Source organism: Lepidochelys kempii, chromosome 24 (assembly GCF_965140265.1).
Source record: "Lepidochelys kempii isolate rLepKem1 chromosome 24, rLepKem1.hap2, whole genome shotgun sequence".
Lineage (NCBI taxonomy): Eukaryota > Metazoa > Chordata > Testudines > Cheloniidae > Lepidochelys > Lepidochelys kempii.
In genome coordinates, this window is record NC_133279.1 from 17,983,725 (window position 1) to 18,002,340 (window position 18,616).

General features: G+C 60.9%; 1 protein-coding gene across 2 annotated transcripts; it reads right to left on the bottom strand.

Moving 5' to 3' along the window:
* Positions 1 to 2,643: 2,643 nt before the first annotated feature.
* LOC140902431 (guanylate-binding protein 3-like) lies at positions 2,644 to 16,365 on the bottom strand. Of its 2 annotated transcripts, XM_073322489.1 has the most exons (10): positions 15,984 to 16,360; positions 14,690 to 14,898; positions 14,455 to 14,582; positions 12,356 to 12,465; positions 10,857 to 11,050; positions 7,720 to 7,962; positions 6,539 to 6,813; positions 5,926 to 6,138; positions 4,437 to 4,539; positions 2,644 to 3,793 (listed from the first exon to the last, which is right to left on the bottom strand). In XM_073322489.1, exons 2-10 carry the CDS (start codon positions 14,862 to 14,864, stop codon positions 3,363 to 3,365), a joined length of 1,872 nt encoding a protein of 623 aa, XP_073178590.1. In that variant the 5' UTR covers positions 14,865 to 14,898; positions 15,984 to 16,360; the 3' UTR covers positions 2,644 to 3,362. The 2 variants fall into 2 exon arrangements, with proteins under 2 accessions (XP_073178590.1, XP_073178591.1); XM_073322490.1 differs by lacking the exon at positions 2,644 to 3,793 and having other exon boundaries at positions 4,446 to 4,843; positions 15,984 to 16,365.
* Positions 16,366 to 18,616: the final 2,251 nt, after the last annotated feature.

An 18,616-nucleotide genomic window follows, 5' to 3' on the forward strand; every position in this document is an offset into this window, starting at 1 on the left:
TCTGTGTTCTTCCCGCTGTACGTCTCCAGGCTGGTGCAGCTAGCGCAGAGCCGGGGTGGGTCTGCCCCCCGAGCTGCCATCCCAGTGTAGACGTACCGTGAGTGCGAATGGCATATGCTGTCCAGGGAGCTAACACAGAGCACTACGAACTATCTGGGCTGGGTCTTCCCCAGCACGGCCAGCAAGATCAATGGGCGTTTGGCCCCAACGGGCTCAGGCAGGGCTGAGCATCCCACTAAGTGCCTAAAGCCCTTCGGCAATCTGCCCCCTCAGCCTGGTTTCGGGGGGGGGGGGGACGAGCCCTCACAGCGCCTGACAAGTCTGAAAATCAGCCCCAAAGCGTCTCAAGGGGAGAGGGGTCAGAGAAGACCCCGGCCAGCCCACAAGCCAGCAGCTGGAGTGAACCTACAACTTGCAACCACAACAGATGCTGTTATTTCAATGGGCAGGTAGATAGCAGTCTTGCACAAGTGTCCACCCACACACACACCCCGCAGGGCTCGTCCCCTCCAGCAGGGGGCGGCAGGGACACACACACACACCCCGCAGGGCTCGTCCCCTCCAGCAGGGGGCGGCAAGGACACAAACACACACACACACACCCCGCAGGGCTTGTCCCCTCCAGCAGGGGGCGGCAGGGACACACACACACACACCCCGCAGGGCTCGTCCCCTCCAGCAGGGGGCGGCAAGGACACAAACACACACACACCGCAGGGCTCGTCCCCTCCAGCAGGGGGCGGCAGGGACACAAACACACACACACACATCCCGCAGGGCTCGTCCCCTCCAGCAGGGGGCGGCAGGGACACACACACACACACACACCCTGCAGGGCTCGTCCCCTCCAGCAGGGGGCGGCAGGGACACACACACACACACACACCCTGCAGGGCTCGTCCCCTCCAGCAGGGGGCGGCAGGGACACACACACACACACACACCCTGCAGGGCTCGTCCCCTCCAGCAGGGGGCGGCAAGGACACAAACACACACACACACACCCCGCAGGGCTTGTCCCCTCCAGCAGGGGGCGGCAGGGACACCCACACACACACCCCGCAGGGCTCGTCCCCTCCAGCAGGGGGCGGCAAGGACACAAACACACACACACCGCAGGGCTCGTCCCCTCCAGCAGGGGGCGGCAGGGACACACACACACACACACACACCCCGCAGGGCTCGTCCCCTCCAGCAGGGGGCGGCAGGGACACACACACACACACACACACCCTGCAGGGCTCGTCCCCTCCAGCAGGGGGCGGCAAGGACACAAACACACACACACACCGCAGGGCTCGTCCCCTCCAGCAGGGGGCGGCAGGGACACAAACACACACACACACCCCGCAGGGCTCGTCCCCTCCAGCAGGGGGCGGCAAGGACACACACACACACACACACCCTGCAGGGCTCGTCCCCTCCAGCAGGGGGCGGCAGGGACACACACACACACACACACCCTGCAGGGCTCGTCCCCTCCAGCAGGGGGCGGCAGGGACACACACACACACACACACACACACACACACACAAGCAATGCCCAGAGTATGAACCGTGCAGAGCTTTCAGTTAAAAGCCGATTGTTCGGCACGCTCGGCCGTGCTCGCGCCCCGGCAGGTTGCCTCGCGCCCGGCTCTGCAGCACAGAGTCCCTGGTGAACATTCGGGGTGTTCTGGTCGAAGCGGTTCGAGTTAAATGCCCAGACTATGCCCCGCCCCTGCTCAGGAGTGGGAGTCCTGCCGTCTGACGCCCCCGTGGAGTCCCTGCCTGTGAGCCGGTGGAGAAAGGCAGAACAAGAACTGCCGGCTGGGAGCTAAAGCCAGACACGATGCAGCTGGAAATAAGACAATTTAACCAGGCGGGTGATTAGCCACGGGAACACGCTCCCAGGGGAAGCGCTGGATCTTTGCAGGGCCCCAGAGCCAGACCGGCTGCCATTCAGAAACCTGCTGCTGCCCTTCTGGCCCGTGGGGTTGGCTGATTACTGGGGCATCACAGGGTTGTTTCTATTAAGAGGAGAAATCGAAGCTACGAGTCAGGTCTGTTCTTGGGTGCGATCCTGTGTCTTTACAACAAATGCCCACCCACGCCTGCCTCCTGGACTGCAGTGGAGACATACAATAGTGGGAAGTTTCCTTGCTCAGACATCCCCAGTGTGCCTCTCCAGCCGGATCTGTGCCTAAGAAGCTGTCCCTTTGCTTCCTGCTCGGGCTCACGCTCGCTCGCCATTGCTTCTCTCCCTTTCTCCTGGATTTTCTGCTCTAAAAACCCACAGACACATCTGCCCGAAACCTCAGCCCCTGCCTTTGCAACCAGGGAAACTACCTGCCTTTAATTTTTGCTCTAGCCTCGGCCTGTGGCCCAGTGCCTTGGACAGTGGCTTCTGTAATTTCCGGCCATCTCACTCCATGAAGGGGCTTAATTGCTCCTTCCATTTAGCTCCGATTGTAGGATCTTCTCCATATCAATATCTGTCAGTGTGGAAGGGGGAATCTAATGCTGCAGAGCCTCATGGGACAGCTGCGTGCTTCCGCAGAGGAGAGAAATAGCCCCTCCACTTCTGTGTTTTCTCAGAGTGGAGGGAGAGCGACTGCAATTGACTCAGGAGTGTCGTTAATACAGACACTGGGACAGGGCTGCTCCAGCTGATGCAAACCTGTTTAATTCATACCCAGGCTGCAGGGTGCAGAGTCTCCCGGCGCAGGGAGATACAGGCGTTGGAGAGCTTGTAGCCACGTGTCAGCAGCTCCCATTACAGCCGGGGAGATAATGACCTAGCTTTCAGCATGCTGAGCTGGGGAAAGGAGACATCCCCACAGCTGCCTCTCCCTAGACATCCGGCAGCCCCGTTCCAGCGGGCAGCGGGGAGAGCCCTGGGAGTGGGGTTGCATTTACACATTTATAGGGGCAGAGAGGGAAATCGGAGCCATTTGCTGGAGATCCCCGTGTTACCACTGTGCACGTGGATAGCACCATCCGCTCAGCACCTAACAGACAAACAACGCTTTGTCCTCCCCACCCAGAGGGAAGGTCCCCATTTCACAGGGGGGAAACTGAGGCATGGAACAGTGATGTGATCAGCACAAAGTTACACAGAATTACAGTGTAGGAGATGGGGAGAGAACCCAGACATCCTGGCTCCCAGCCCACCTACTCTGACCACTAGACCCTGCTCCCCTCCCAGAGCTGGGGACTGAACCCAGGAATCCTGTGATTTCCTTTTGCAGACAGCTCCAGGCCCTGTGTTAGTAGCTGTGGGGGCTGGCAGATCACAGGAATTAGTCAGCAGAAGCTTTTGATTCTAAAGGGAAGCAGCGTTTGTGGGACTTGCCGCCAGGGAGGATCCCACAGGGGCCCGGCTACTTTCGTCTCTGGGTTTTACTCGGGTTACTCGTCCCCTTCCCCTGCTGGCGCCTGGATGTCAGAAAATCGGACACGCTGGCGACGGTTCTGAGCCCCTCCTTGATGGTGCTGAAAAGGCCTGACAGAAAGTCAGTTTTGCTGGCAGAGCTGATCTCCCGCTTGAGGCCCGAGATCTCGTCCTCCATCAGCCTGGCTTTCTCCGCGAAGCCCTTCTGCAGCATGGCCTCCTGCTCCTTCAGCTTGCTCTCCAGCGCCCGCTCCGCCTCCTGCCGGGCACCGGCCAGCTCCTCCGCCACCTTGGCCTCCAGCTGCTTCATGTTCTCCTGGTGGCTGCGCTCCTGGTCCTTCATCAGCTGCTCCGTCTGCAGCCGCTTCTCCTCCGCCGCCTTCCGCTGCTGCTCCAGCCTCTCAGCCTTCTGCTTCTCCTCTTTGGGGGGAAAAGAAAGGGGGTAATAGAGGCACAACCCCTCCCCCAACCGCCCAGAGCAGCCCCCGGGCACCATGCAAACCCGTGCCCCCGACTCGGTTGGCATGAGACAGGGAGGGGTAACGAGGGAGCCATTCCCAAGCCACCAGTGTCTCAGCATGGGACCTGCCTAACCACAGCTTGAAAGACAGTTTGGATGGGGACCCACAGAGCCCTGGGCATGGAGGAGTAGGGGGCATGCAGAGCCCTGGGCATTGGAGGAGTAGGGGGCATGCAGAGCCCTGGGCATTGGAGGAGTGGGGGGCATACAGAGCTCTGGGTGTGGGAAGAAATGAGGGGCATTCAGATCACCTGGCATGGGAGGAGGGGCAGGGGGTTGCAGGGAGTCTCTAAAATAAAGGGGGCTGGGAGGGGGCACCTGGGGAGTTTGCTGGGGCGGGGGGGATGCAGGGAGCTCCTGTTGGGTGCAATGAGTTTGGCCGACAGACGCTCTGCAGCGTGTGACCCCGGTATTCTTTGCAGTCTGCCTGGCCGTAGCACCCACGAGCCCCAGTCCTGGCCCAGGGCCCCGCGGCACCAGGCGCTGCACGGACATGCTGCAGCGACAGAAACCGGGGGCAGCAGCTCGTTCGCAGGAGCTCACCGGCCACGTGCTTCTCTGCCTCAGTCAGCAGGTTGTCGGCCTTCAGCACGGCCTCCGCCTCCGCCTTCTTACTGGCCAGAAACTGCTCCAGAGTCTCCTCCGCCTGGACCAGAGGTGGCCAAGTGCTGGATTATTCATCCAATCGATATGCTAATGAGCTCCCTCCTTCCTCAGGGGAGCAGGCCTCTCAGGGGGACTCTATTCCGCCTCGGGGCAAAATGTTCTCCCCACGAAGCCGGCGGGATCACAGAGGCCGGAGTCAGGGGTGGGGAGATGGGAGCTGAGCTGCAGCACAGGAGCTGATCCCACCTCTCTGCGGCCTCATCCCCTCGGAGGAGGAAAGTCGACGCTTTGGTGGGGGCTTCCCAATGGGTTAGAAAGCAAGCGACCGGGTCGAGAGGAGCTGCCTGCCGGCAAGGAAAATGCTCGTGCCTGCTGGGGAATTTGGGGTGTTTCTCTATGAGGTCTGCTCTCATTCAAACAGGAAGCACTTCGGGGATGTCCTACGCCCTGTGCTATGCAGGAGGTCAGACCCAGTGACCACAGGGGTCCCTCGTGGGCTGAGAATCAATGAACCTATGACACATGTGGTGTCATTTCACCCAGGGCCCAGTCACTGTTCATACAGAGCCCAATCCAAAGCCCATCGCAGTCAATGGAAAGATTTGGATTGGACCCATTCAGAGCGGGGCAGGATCCTGGGGGGAATTTGCCCCCCAGCGCCTTTCTGCTCAGAAAAGCAGCTCCATGACCAAGGGGCTTTGTGGGACCACGGATTCCCCGTGTGGGATCACCATGGGCCACAGTGACTGCAGGTCACAATCAGATCCAGGGGCGGATATACCATGAAACACACAGTGCCCCGGCACGGGGCCCCCCAACAACAGGGGGCCCCAGGGCCGGGCACTTGGGCAGCTTAGCACTGGCAGGAGGGGGGCTGAGGGGACAGAAGCTGTGGGGGGCAGGGGAGCAGGGAGGGAGGCTCAGGGGAGCAGGCGGGTGGTGCAGGGGGTGGGAGCGCTGCGAACGCGGCTGGAGAGTCAGGAGGAGCAGGGCAGCCACAGCGCTGACCAAAGAGAAGCGACGCTTTCAAGCAGAAACCGATGCGTCTCTCCAGCCACCGGCTGCATGGCAGCCCCTGCTCCTCCTGAGTCCTCCGGCTGCGACTTAGCTCCCATGGGGGAGATAAGAGAGAATGTTCCCCCCCACGGGGGGGAGGGGGGAAGAAATGAAGCTGAGCACAGGGCCCCAATAACTCTAAATCTGTCACTGATCAGAACCCGGTTACCCCACGGCCTTTCCCTGCCGTTGCCCCTCTACTTTGTCCTCAGCGAAACGGGGAAGCCTGACTCAGACGCTGGGGTTTAGGCACCAGCTCTGCTGACGAGGCCTGAACCGGAGCAGAATCCGGCTCCTTCTCTCGGAGCTGAGCTCGCTGTTGTGACTGCCAGGCTGGAGCGGGGATGGGGGGCTAATTTCAGACACTCACCTTGACCCCTTTGTTGGCCTTCGCCCGGTAATCCTCCACCACCCGGTTCTGGTCCCTGTCGTAGGCCTGGTACCCGCCGGGCTGGGAGTAAAGCCCGGCTCTGAGTTTCTGCTGCATGGCGGCCGAGAGCTCCTCCAGCAGGGCGCGGCAGGTCTGCTCTGAAACGGCCTCGTTTTCTGCGAGGAGGTCTGCGTATCGCTCCATGATCCCGGCCTGGGCAAGGAAAGGGAGAAACCCCATCGCAGAGCCACGGCTGGGGCTGGATTCCGGTGCCCTCCCGCCTCCTCTGGCTGAGACCTGCGCCTGACAGCGGGTCACTGGCCAGTCAGGGGATTGGGGGAGACGAAGGCTCACTGGCCACTCGGGGGATCAGAGGGTCACAGATTCATTGGCCAGTTGGGGGATTGGGAGGGCCAATGGTCCACTAGCCAGTTGGGTCACCTGGGGATTGGACGGTCCCTGGAGCACGCACCAGGTTTCGGTCGGGTATCCGTACGACACGTGGCACTACGGGGCCCTGACCCACCACTGCTGCCCAGCGGGCCCCCCTGCCCTGCAAATCCACCCCAGCAACGCTCTCCTTGCTGCCCGGCCCGGGACCCCCCCCACCTACCACCAGTTGCTTCTGGAACCCCTGCTCCTCGTCCTTGAAGGAGCGCTGCATGAAGAGCTGCAGGGCGTCCGCCTCGCACCTCCCGTGCGCCGCCGAGAGCTCGCCCAGCTCCGCCGGCAGCCGCAGCCCCCCCATCCCGGCCGCGTAGTGAGCCAGCGCCTCCCTGAGGGCCGCCTCGTTCTCGATGGCGGCCATGGCGGTCACCGCGTTGTCCAGGCAGGGCACCTGCCCGCTGCGGATGGTGCCCACGTAGCTCTGCACTAAGGAGCTGAACCCTGGGGGAGGGAAGGGGGAGGAGTAAGAGCTGGGGGGAGGGGACTGTACATTTGTACAGCACCTGGCCCCCCAAGGACTCTGCTGGGGAGTTTGTCCCTATTCTCCTCCGCGCCGACCCGCAGGGGGTAGGGGTTATTCCAGTCGCAGACACAGAGCTCCTGCTTTTAGCTCTGGAGACCCCGGTCCAACGGGGCTCATCTGGGATTCGAAGCGCAAGAGGCTCGAAACGAGCATCCTCTGAGCAGAGCCAGGGCTCCATCACCGGGCCCAGAACAAGGTCAGCCCGGGGGCAGAGGCACCCGTCACACCCAGCAGCATGTCAGCAGGGCTCTGCCTGGCCTCTCTGCAGAGCTGGGACCAGGCTGGGGCCGTTTAACCTGCAGATTGCCAAGGCAGGTGAGTGTCGTCACCTGTCCGAATCTGAAGCCAAGTGGCTCAAGGATCCCTGAATGCAGGAGAACCCCCAGTTTCCATCTCTGCTACAAGACCCGGTGCAACCCACGGCAGAGTGTGTTACAGGTGCCCCCCCACGACCATCAACAGGGGATCCGAGTGGTCACAGCCCCGCTAGGGGACCCTCGTCTCTCCAGCTGCAGGGGTAACCGCTCCTGCTTGTGAGGGTTCTGCTTTCACCCCTGGGGTGTTGGGCAAGAAGGCGGCTGCCAGACAGGGACAAAGGGAGAGAGACCAAGGACCCAGGGCACCAGGGGATCTCCCGGAGTCACAGAGAGTTCGATTCTCCAACACCTGCTAAATGTTCTCTGAAAATAGCGCCCCCCCCCCCCCCGCATGCAGGGGAAATTCCCTCCCTCCTCGGGGCTGGGTTTCTCTCAGCCAAAGAGGGTAGATTGGCCGGCAAAGCCATCAGTCTGTGTCTCCACAGAGCAGCCGCGGGGCGAACGTACTTTGCCCATTGACCAGAATCCCTCCTTTAACTGTCTTGACGTGGGAGCACTGGAAGACGTAGTCACAGAACCGGCGGGTCTGGTCCAGGAACTGCGGGTCCAGGGCACTGGTGGGCAGCGAATCCAGCTGGCCCATCTCCTGCCGCGACGCCGGCTGGACAAACACGAAGCACTTGCGGGTGGGGAAGAAATTGCGGATGCACTGTCGCGGCAGGTTGTAGTCCATCACCTTCTTGTTGTTGCCTGGAGAGCCAAGGAGAAGCAGAAGGCTACACCCAGCACTGGGCTAATAAAGGAGTTTTGAGTCATTGGAAGCTTCCAAACATCATGGAAAAATTTGGCTTAGGTCAGGTGGAAAATGAGAAGTTTTGGCAAATTGAAAAGCTGAAAAAAATCTACTTTGGGGCCAAAGGAAACCTGGTGTTTTCATCACGGCCGTTTTTAAACACGTTTGGAGTTGGGACATGGAATAGAATCAAATGGAGATTTTGGAACCAAACGTTATTTAAAACCAATAGAAAAAAATCCAGTTTTTTGGGGTTTTTTTATTATTTATATTCCTCCCAAAGGAACAAGTCAACAAACCCAACCAGAACCTGTGAAATGGCACCTTAATCTGCAGGTTTCACCAGACCCAAACGGTCAGCCGTAGCTACACACCTCTCCCAACCGCCGCTCAGGAGCTCCGGGGATCGGAGTTGCAGAGCTCGGAGGGAGGCAACATAGAGTTAGGGTTTGGGTTTACATGGGTAGGATATGTCGAGCTGGGATTAGGCTTCCTGTGGGTAGGCCACTGAGAGTTAGAATTAAGGTTCCTATGAATAGGATTTCCTGACTTTGGGTTCTTGTTCATATGGGTAGGGCACTTGGAGATAGGTTTAGGGTTTCCATGGTTAGGCCACTTGGAGTAGGGTGACGGTTCCTATAGGTTGGCCACTTGCAGGTAGGGTTAAGGTTGCTAGAATAGGGCTCCCTGCCCTTATATTACGGTTCCTATGCATAGGTGCCTTGGGTTAGAGAACCTATGAGGAGGGCTCCCAGCCCTAGGGTGAGGGTTCCCGTGGGTAAGAGTTAGAGTAAGGGCTACGGCTCTATGCCGTAGGGTGAGGGTTCCTGTGGGGAGGCTACTTGGGGTTAGGGTTTAGGGCTCCTATTGGTAGGGATCCCTGCCCTAGGTTTAGAGCTTCTAAAGGGAGACCACTGGTAGGTAGAATTACAGTTCCTATGAAGAGGGCTCCCCGCCCTTACATTAGGGTTCCTATGGTTAGGCCACTTGGAGTCAGGATTAGGATTCTTATGGGTAGGCACATAGAGTTAGTGTTTTGGTTCACATGGATAGGAGAGATCAAGTTGGGATTAAGTTTCCTGTGGGTAGGCCACTTAGAATTCGGGTGTGATATTGCACTCCATAATATTTTATGGAAATATGCTTATGAGTGTAAACATAATGTAACTAGCATACGCTTTATGCAACAGGTCTCCAGTAACGATCATTACAAAGCTTATCATCTACTGAGTGTGGTCATCCTATCGGTATGAGTGTATCATTCTTGTATCTAAAACTAGAAATATGAAGTATAACTCTGAGGTCCTCTTATAATTATGCGAAGTGTGGGCCATTGATGGTGGTTTAGAATCTTGATGGTTCCCATCGACTAGGGCAATTGGTTGTAAATAGCTCTGTTTACTTGCAAACCTTCCTGGGTATGTGTAGGCCAGCCACGGAAGAATGGAGGCTGGGGGGGGGTCTCACAGGACATGTGACCATGTCACATGACACTGGAATCCATCTTAAACCTGGTGCTTTTTCATTTAGAAGGAGGGGTGGGGACCCAGAGAGACAAAAGATTCCCACCTGGTGCCAAAGCTATAAAAGGGGGTGGAACAGAACAAAGGGGGCTGGAGTCATGAGAACACCCCAGCTTCCCACCTAAGATGTCTGCTGGAACTAACAAGGACTGTACCAGGGGAAAGGATTGGGTCCAGACTAGGAAGGAGTCTAGTCTGTGAAAGGTTTCAGAGTAGCAGCCGTGTTAGTCTGTATCCGCAAAAAGAACAGGAGGACTTGTGGCACCTTAGAGACTAACAAATTTATTTGAGCATAAGCTTTCGTGGGCTACAGCCCACTTCATCAGATGCATGCTCATGAAAGCTTATGCTCAAATAAATTTGTTAGTCTCTAAGGTGCCACACGTCCTCCTGTTCTTTTAGTCTGTGAAAGAAGCTTACTGAAACATCTCTGAGGGTGAGATTTTATCTGTGATCAGTTTCTTAATATATTAGGGTTAGACTTGAATGTTTTGTTTTAGTTTGCTTGGTAACTTACTTTGTTCTGTCTGTTGTTACTTGGAACCACTTAAATCCTACTTCTTATACTTAATAAAATCACTTTTGCTTATTAATTAACCCAGCGTAAGTGATTAATACCTGGGGGAGCAAACAGCTGTGCATATCTCTCTATCAGTGTACAGAGGGCAGACAATCTATGAGTTTACCCTATATAAGCTTTATACAGAGTAAAACAGATTTATTTGGGGTTTGGATGCCATTGGGAACTGGGTGTCTGGGTGCTGGAGAGAGGTGACCTACTGAGCAGTTGTTGGTTAAAGTCTGCAGCTTTGGGGGACATGGTTCAGACCCTGGCTCTGTGTTGCAGCAGGCTGGTGTGTCTGGCTCAACAAGGCAGGTTCTGGAGTCCCAAGCTGGCATGGAAAACAGGCTCAGAGGTAAATTCAGCACGTCAGGTGACAGTCCCAAGGGGTCTCTGTGACCGAACCTGTCACATAGGGCTAGGGTTCCTAGGAATAGCACTCCTCACTCTTAGGTTAGGGTTTCGGTTGGACCTGGCCAAGGAACGTTCACAGACGCGAGGGCCAAAAAGGGCCCTATATTGTCCCCAGGCGCACCCCCACCCGTCTATCTCCACCACGTGTCTCTTACACCGTCGGCTCATTGGGGCAGGGCCTGTATCTTTGTTCTGTGTTTGTGCAGCGTACTGGGCTCCTGGGCCATGATCCTCAGTGGCAGGAGCTGGGATGCCGGGGTAGATGGGCCCATGGGTCTGATCTCGGGGGCAGGGAGGAAGCAGGTCACCAGGTGTGATGGGCCCCTCCTGCACACAGCTGACCCCAGCTCACCTTTCTTCAGGGCCAGCGCATGCTCCAAGTACTCATCCTCCGTCACCAGCTGCCCCTCGATCCTCAGCTCCAGTGTGAAATCCCGCACGGCCCAGATGAAGCTGGGGAAGAAGCGGACGAACTCCGTGTCCTCCTCCAGGTCGTCCCCTCCCTGCGCCTTCACCTTGATGTGCTCCGTCAGCTCTGACACAAAGCTGGGCCGGGGGCTGAGGACTCAAACTGGGGCCAGACCTGGATGGTACTGCCTAGCTTTGGACTAAAAGCGGGGAATCCCAGCCCCACTTCCCCCAGTGATCACCCCCCAAGAGCCCCTGACCAACATCCCCCAGGGGCCACCCCCCAGGACTCCCAGAGCCGTACCCGCCAGGGACCACCCCGCAGGAGCTCCAGCCCCACATCCCCACCTGATGTGAACCCCCACATCAGCACCTCCCCCCCCCACCAGCCTCCAGGTCCGAGCTTGGGCAGGTAGCTCCACCCCCGGGGTGGGGGGGCAGTGGAGCAAGGCAGCGGGGGAGGAGGGGCACCCCCCACTTGGGAGGAGTCACCTAGCTGCTCCCCTGCCCCCCCACCCCCCACAGCTTGGTCCCTCCACCCCCTCTAGACACTGCCGCCCCTGCCGGCTGCCTCTAAACGCCTCGGCAGGCCAGTGGGAGGGAGGTACCGGCACGGGGCCCCCTTGAGCACAGCACAGCACCCCCTCAGGGCCCATCTGTGATGAAGCGGGACTGTTCTTAATGTTTCCTCTGAATATTGTGGGGGTGCCTCAGTTTCCCCAAGGCAGTTCTTAAGTACCTAGGGGGTGGGGATAAGGGTGTATGATCATTACAGAGCCCTAGAGGGCAGGTGTGTGCAGGGGTCTGGACACAGAGAATGGCCGACACCCTGTTTCCTGGCCACTGATGGCCTGGGCCCTTCCCCCCTGCAAGGTGAGAGCTAAAGGGTTGGAGAACAAAGGAATCTGGTGACCTCTTGGCCCGGGAAACGGACAAAGCCCAGAGGAGGGGGGGCTGGAGGGAGTTTCAGTTTGAGGCTGGCTGGGACATGGAGTGAAGGGCAGACGTAGTTGTCTGGCTCACTGCCCCCCAAAATGGACCCAGCTGAGGGGTCCTGTTCTCTGCACCTGCAAGCTCTGTGTTAGACCATGTCCCTGTCGTCTAATAAACCTTCTGTGTTACTGACTGGCTGAGAGTCACATCTGATTGCGGAGTTGGGGGGCAGGACCCTCTGGCTTCCCCAGGACCCCACCTGGGCGGACTCGCTGTGGGAAGCGCACGGAGGGGCAGGGGAGGCTGAATGCTCCGGGGTCAGACCCAGGAAGGTGGAGCCCGGTGAGCTGTGTGTCCTGCAGACAGGCTGCTCCCCGAGAGGAGACTTCCCCAGAGTCCTGCCTGGCTTCATGGGGAGCAGTTCCAGAGCGTCGCCCGGGGACTCCGTGACACCATCCCCCAGAGCCCCCAGCCCCATGCCCCCAGGGGCCACCCCCCTGGCAAGGATACTGCAGCTGCTCCATGGCGTACTGGTCGATGGTCCCTTTGCTGTTGTAGGCCAGGGTGCTGCTCAGCAGCACGGCCAGCGCGAAGATCCACACGTCGTTCTTCGTGTCGCCCTGGGCAGGGAAGCGGGGGTTGGATCTGAAACACGAGCCGCCCATGCTAGCGCCAGCCTGGGATCCCAAACGGGGGCTCTCCAGCGGGAGCAGGGAGGGGATCTCCCTTTTGGGGTTGGCCTGGAGGCAACACGCTGGATGTCTGCCCGGTGCTGGGCCCAGCCATCCCTGTGCCCGATTCTGGGCCTGGCGATTCCCGCGCCCAGTTCTGGGGCTGGCCATCCCTGTGCCCGATTCTGGGCCTGGCGATTCCCGCGCCCGGTTCTGGGGCTGGCCATCCCTGTGCCCGATTCTGGGCCTGGCGATTCCCACGCCCAGTCCTGGGGCCGGCCATCCCTGTGCCCGATTCTGGGCCTGGCGATTCCCGCGCCCAGTCCTGGGGCCGGCCATCCCTGTGCCCGATTCTGGGCCTGGCGATTCCCGCGCCCAGTTCTGGGGCCGGCCATCCCTGTGCCCGATTCTGGGCCTGGCGATTCCCGCGCCCAGTCCTGGGGCCGGCCATCCCTGTGCCCGATTCTGGGCCTGGCGATTCCCGCGCCCAGTTCTGGGGCCGGCCATCCCTGCTGGCTGGTGATACATTGGGGAGAGGCCGGAGCAGAGCCTCGAGGACAATTTGAGGGTTCGAAGTCCTGCCCCAGAATGAGCGAGGCCAGGGCTCCCACTGTTGAGCTGGGCCCAGGGCAGGCTTCGGGGCACCGCAATCCCCGTCTGTCCGTCCGGACGCGGGCAGCAGAGATTTGCTCGGGGCAATGAGCAGAATAAGGGGTGGGGGGTGCAAGCCAGCATCTGGAAGGTGAAGCCAGGCAAATTCAGCCTGGAAATGAGGTGCCCGTTTTGACCAGGGAGGGGAATGAACCCTGGGAATAGCTGGCCCAGGGGCGTGGGGGATTCTCTGTCCCTGGCAGCGTTTGAATCTCAGGGTTGCCAACCATCAGTAAATTCAGGGACAGTCCGTGAAAAAGCGCTAAACTTGGACCTGCCCATAAATTCCATAAACCCATTTAGATATTAATAAAAAGCCACGAGCTTTGCACTGGACCTGAGGTGTCCCTCCCCCTTGGCCCCGGGGCAGCCCCAGGGAGTCCACGGTTCCCGGGGCTGGGGGGGGCGGAAGGGAATTCTCCTGGCGGGGGTCCCTCCGACCTGCTGCTGGCTGCTCTTCTCTGCTGCCGGCTTTGAACTCTTCTGCGGCGTCCCCAGGGTCAGCTCAGCAGCAAGGTGGGGCGGGTAGGCGGGCGTCCAGCACACACCCCTGCCGGGCTCCCTGCAGTGGGGGGCGTTGGGGGTCGGGGTACAGCGGGCCGGGCATAGCAGCCACCCACAGGCTCCCCGCCGGTAAGTCACAGCGGGGCCGTCACCGGCTCTTTATAGTACGTAAGCATGTTTCCGTAAAAAGATGGGGTTCTCCGTAATTTTTTTCTATAGTGTCCATAAATATAATTTTCAGCAGTTGGCAACCCTGGCCAGAGGCAGCAGGACAGACAGACTCGCCCTGGGCCCCCCACCCCAGCTCAGCCAAGACTGGATACACGGGTGGGGGGGTGGGGGGGGACACCCCCACATCAGCACCTCCCCCCCACCACCAGCCTCCAGGTCCGAGCTTGGGCAGGTAGCTCCACCCCCGGGGTGGGGGGGCAGTGGAGCAAGGCAGCGGGGGAGGAGGGGCACCCCCCACTTGGGAGGAGTCACCTAGCTGCTCCCCTGCCCCCCCACCCCCCGCAGCTTGGTCCCTCCACCCCCTCTAGACACTGCCGCCCCTGCCGGCTGCCTCTAAACGCCTCGGCAGGCCAGTGGGAGGGAGGTACCGGCACGGGGCCCCCTTGAGCACAGCACCCCCGGCCGGGGCCCAGCCACCCACCCCTTAGACCGGCCCTGGGGCCAGGCTGGACAGTCCCAGGGTCCCTCTGGACTTGGGATCTCAGAATCTGCTCCCCAGGCAAGGGCCACATGGCCCCTTCCTCCAGCCCCCTCCTGCTGCCCCCCACTCACCTTCTCCACGTCACCCAGCCCCTCGGTGTCCAGCAGCACCAGGGTGTGGCCGGCCCGGCGGGGGTGGGGCAGGCACCACATCCAGATGCCCTTGGTGTGCGACTGCACCGTGGAGCCCAGCGAGAACCCTGGGGAGAGAGGAGACGGGTAGAGACCCAGCGCCCGGGCGCACCTGCCCCCTCGCTCCCGGCGCCAGCCTGGGGCCGACGAGAAGGGGGGCTGGGAAACCTCTCACCTTTCTTCTTCCCGGCCAAGGAGTTCATGAGATAAGACTTGCCGGTGCGGTACAGCCCCACGATGGCCACCACCACCACGGGCTGGGCCACGCCACGCAGGATGTCCAGTGCCGCGGGGTTCACCTCCAGCTCCCCGTCGGCCCCGTTCCCCACCAGGCACACGGGCTCCTCCATGGCCACAGCTAAAGCGAGGGAGCAGCAGAGAGCCCTGCACAAAGGACAGGAGGGTGTCAACAGCTGGTGCCCAAGGTGCTCTGCCCCAGAGGCACGCAGAAAGGGAGCATTTCTCCCACATCTCCTCCCCCCGCAGCAACAAATGGCTCCAACCTCAGGTGTTATGCCTGGGACGACCCATAGCTGGAACGAGCAGTGAAATAGGTCACTGTGTCATCGTTAGGTTTCAGAGTTAACAGGCCAGCACTAGAAACAAGGCAGTTCGTGCCACTCACAGGGCGTTCGGCTCAGGCTCTCTGCACACTCAGGCAGAAAACCCTGTCTGGACGAGATCACATTTGGAAATGTTTTCTTTGCAGCCACAAAGGCTGCCAGGGCAGGGCTGGATTCTCACTAGCGCTAGGGCCCCGTTGTCACTGCTGATCATTTCAGCAGGAACACCCAGTCCTTCAAGCCTCGGGCGTGGCCGTCTTACTCTGTTTCCACAAAAGCAATGAGGAGCTCAAGACTAACAGATGTATTCGGGCATAAGCTTTCACGGGCAAAAAGCCCCCTTCACAGTCCTTGTGCCTCTTCGTCTGGTTGGGGGATCCCAGAGCCTGGGGGCGAGGCCAGAGCGATCCCGGGGCACTGGACTGGAGCACGCTAAACACCACGTGGCCCCAGCACCAGGGAGATGACAGCACCCCGCAGGGCCCTGATCCGCTTGGGTCTCACACAGCCGGGGAGGGGGCTGGGTTCCTGACACCTCCCCCCGCCCCACATGTGGGCCAGCCAGTCCCGCTGCTTAAACTGTCCTGTGGCGTTTGCACTGCCGGGACCTCCCTGGGTAACTCCCTAAGGAACGGGTGGGACAGGCCCTAGGCACGGCTCAGGGAGGGGACTGGGGGCTGGGAGCCAGGACTCCTGGGTTCTTTCCTGGCTCTGGGAGGGGAGTGGGCTCTGGTGGTTACAGCTGGGGGGCTGGGGGCCGGGACTCCTGGGTTCTTTCCTGGCTCTGGGAGGGGAGTGGGCTCTGGTGGTTAGAGCAGGGGGGCTGGGAGCCGGGGCTCCTGGGTTCGTTTCCCAGGGCCAGCAAGGCAGATATGTCGCGCAGGGGGAGAGCCGGGGGTCTCCTACCGGGGGCTGGTCGCTCAGCGAGGAAGCCGGGTGAATTCAGCGGCGGGGGGGCGGGCAGCGTCTGTCCTGCTCGGTCACCAGCCCCAGCCAGTCTGGAAAGTGGGAGGCAAAGACACCCAGAGCCCAGCTCGGCCGCTTCGTGACACCTCTGCTCCTCCTCCAGCGGGGCGGGGCTGGGGGACCGGACTCCTGGGTTCTCTCTCTGGCTGGGGGGTGCTCGGTGAGTGACAGTCCCCCCTCCCCCCGCAGCACAGGGAGCCCGGCCCAGCCCTGGCAGCTGCCGACCCACATCCCGGGGCGGGGACGAGCCGGGTCTGGCGGCTGCGATCCCTGAACGTGTCCGACTCAGATGGAAACCGAAAGCGGCCGGAGCCTTTCCGAGCAGGGGGCTGATTCCGGGAACCCGGGGCGGGGCGAGTCTCTCCCAGCTGGGGGCCCCGGTGGGGACGATCCCGCCGGGGGCGCGGGCCGGAGCCCTTGGGGGCTGCGTCTCCATGCTGAGGGTGTTTAACCCCGGGTTTGCCACGCCGGGTTTCCAGGCGCGGAGGCAGCTCTTGGCAGTACAGGGGCCATGACACATGGCACAGCGGTCCCGAGGGTCCTCACTGCAAAGCCTCACCCCGCCTCCCTGCTTAGATGAGATGAGCCCCAGTGTGCGAGGAGTGGGGGGTGTTAGGGCAGCTGGGTCCGACCCTGCTCTCCACCCCCTCCCCCAGTGCCGACCCGGGGTGACCCCGCTGCTCCCCCAGCCCGGATCAACCCAGCCCCACGTTAGCAGCCCCCTTTGCTCTCAGCTGCACGCCCGGGTTACAGTCCCAGGTGCCCTGTGCCCATGGCTGGCACCTGGCCAGGAACAGCTGCCCCGTGCCCTGACCCCCGTGGATCCGAGCCCAGGGGGGCTGGGGAGCAGCCGGGACCCACATGCCTGGGGTGAGGGGGGCCAGCCGCGCTCGGTGTCCCCTCGGTCTCCTCCCGTGCCCGTCTGTCCCTCTGGCTCAGAGCTGGGCTTTCCCCACAGCTGGTTTGGAAACGGGACCAGTCAGATGGAAACCGAAAAAGCAGGAGGGGCTGGGGCCAGTTTCACTGCTTCAAACTCAGGGACGGTCACGCCCGCAGGGACGCCGGGATTCAGGCCCCAGCCCCTCACCCAGCCCCCCCAGTACCAGCCCCAACCTCGGGCCGAGTCCCTGACGGTCCCCCAGCACCGGTCACAGACTCCAGGGACAGCAAATCCACCAGTTCAACCTGCGGGTGCCCCACAGTGCAGCAGAAGGTGAAACCCCCTGGGTCTCAGCCCCCACACCCCAACCCTCAGGGCTGGCCCAGTGCGGTGCGAGGGGATGCTTGTGCTTCAGGGGGCACCAAGCTGCAGGGGTGGTGGGTGGGGGGAGCACTGGGATTCCAGGCCGCCAAGGATGGTGGGTTCATTTCATCAGGAATTTCATTACCCAAGGAGGGAAGATTTGCACTTTGGAGGGGGGAAGAGGGAAACTGAGGCAAGGAGGGGGTCCAAGGCAGCAGCTGCATCTGAGCATGGACACGTCCCCCAACTCCTAGCACTCTGGGGCTCATCTCTGCTGCCTAAGCAGGGAGGCGGGGTGAGGCTTTGCAGTGAGGCCTTCCCCTGGGTGCACTTGGGACCGCTGTGCTGTGTGTCATGGCCCCTGTACTGCCAGCAACTGCCTCTGCACTTGGAAACCCAGCACATCAAACCCTGGGTTCAACACCCCCCCTGTATCCCCAGGATGGAGGCACAGACCCCAAGGGCTCCGGCCTGCTCGCTCGGTGGGATCATCCCTACGCGCTGGGCAGCTGCAGGGTCAGCCGGGGTCACCAGCTTGGAAAGACTCTCCCCCACCACCAGGTTTCCCGGAATCAGCCCTGTGCCAGGCAAGGCTCCGGCTGCTCTGACTGGCGCATTCTTGGGATTTAGAGCAGCCAGCCCCAGCTCGTGCCTCCCCCGCCTGCCCCCCTCCCGGCCACGGTATGTGAGTCAGTACTACGGACATTTCTCTGAAAACATTCGCTGGCCCGCAGCAGCTGCCCAAACGGCGAACGGAACGGGGGGCGGGCAGGCGAGGGAGCCTTAGTCAGACAGACGAGCTCCGAAGGCCGCTGCCCATGGGCCGCCCACCCCGTGGACGCGGCGGGCAGCTCTGAGCACCCCGGCTCCAAAGCGACACGTTCGAATCGGAACAGCGGCAGAGACGGGCACCAAACCTGGCGAAGGAGCTGGACCAGCTTCCGCACGAGGCGGGGTTAAGACGGGGGCTGGTCAGCTTGGAAAAGAGATGCCGAAGCGGGGTGACCGAGGTCTGTAACATCCTGGCTGGTGCCGAGGAAGTGACCAGCGAGGTGTTACTGACATGGCACGCGAACCAGGGGCCACGCGTGGGACTCACCACTGCACTTCGGGCTCCCGGGGCAGCTAGCCACAGCCCAGCCCTGTGGAAGAGGAGCAGGGGCAGAGCCATGGAGGGGGTGGGACCTCATGGCCTCCCCGCCCCCCAAGGTTCTGGCCCCCTGGATCTAGGCCTGTCAGTCACGCCGGTACCAAGGTACTTGGGCAGTCAGAAGAGACAGGTCCCACTGCAGAAGGTGTGGAAGCCAGCGATCTCGCTGCGGATGCTTTT

Excerpts from the sequence above, each read along its gene's own strand:
- LOC140902431 (XM_073322489.1), bottom strand. The coding sequence starts at position 14,864 with ATGGAGGAGCCCGTGTGCCTGGTGGGGAACGGGGCCGACGGGGAGCTG. Across the intron at positions 12,466-14,454 it reads GGCTGGGTGACGTGGAGAAG|GGCGACACGAAGAACGACGT; the intron begins GTGAGTGGGGGG and ends TTCCCTGCCCAG. Across the intron at positions 3,794-4,436 it reads GGCAGAGAAGCACGTGGCCG|AGGAGAAGCAGAAGGCTGAG; the intron begins GTGAGCTCCTGC and ends TTCCCCCCAAAG.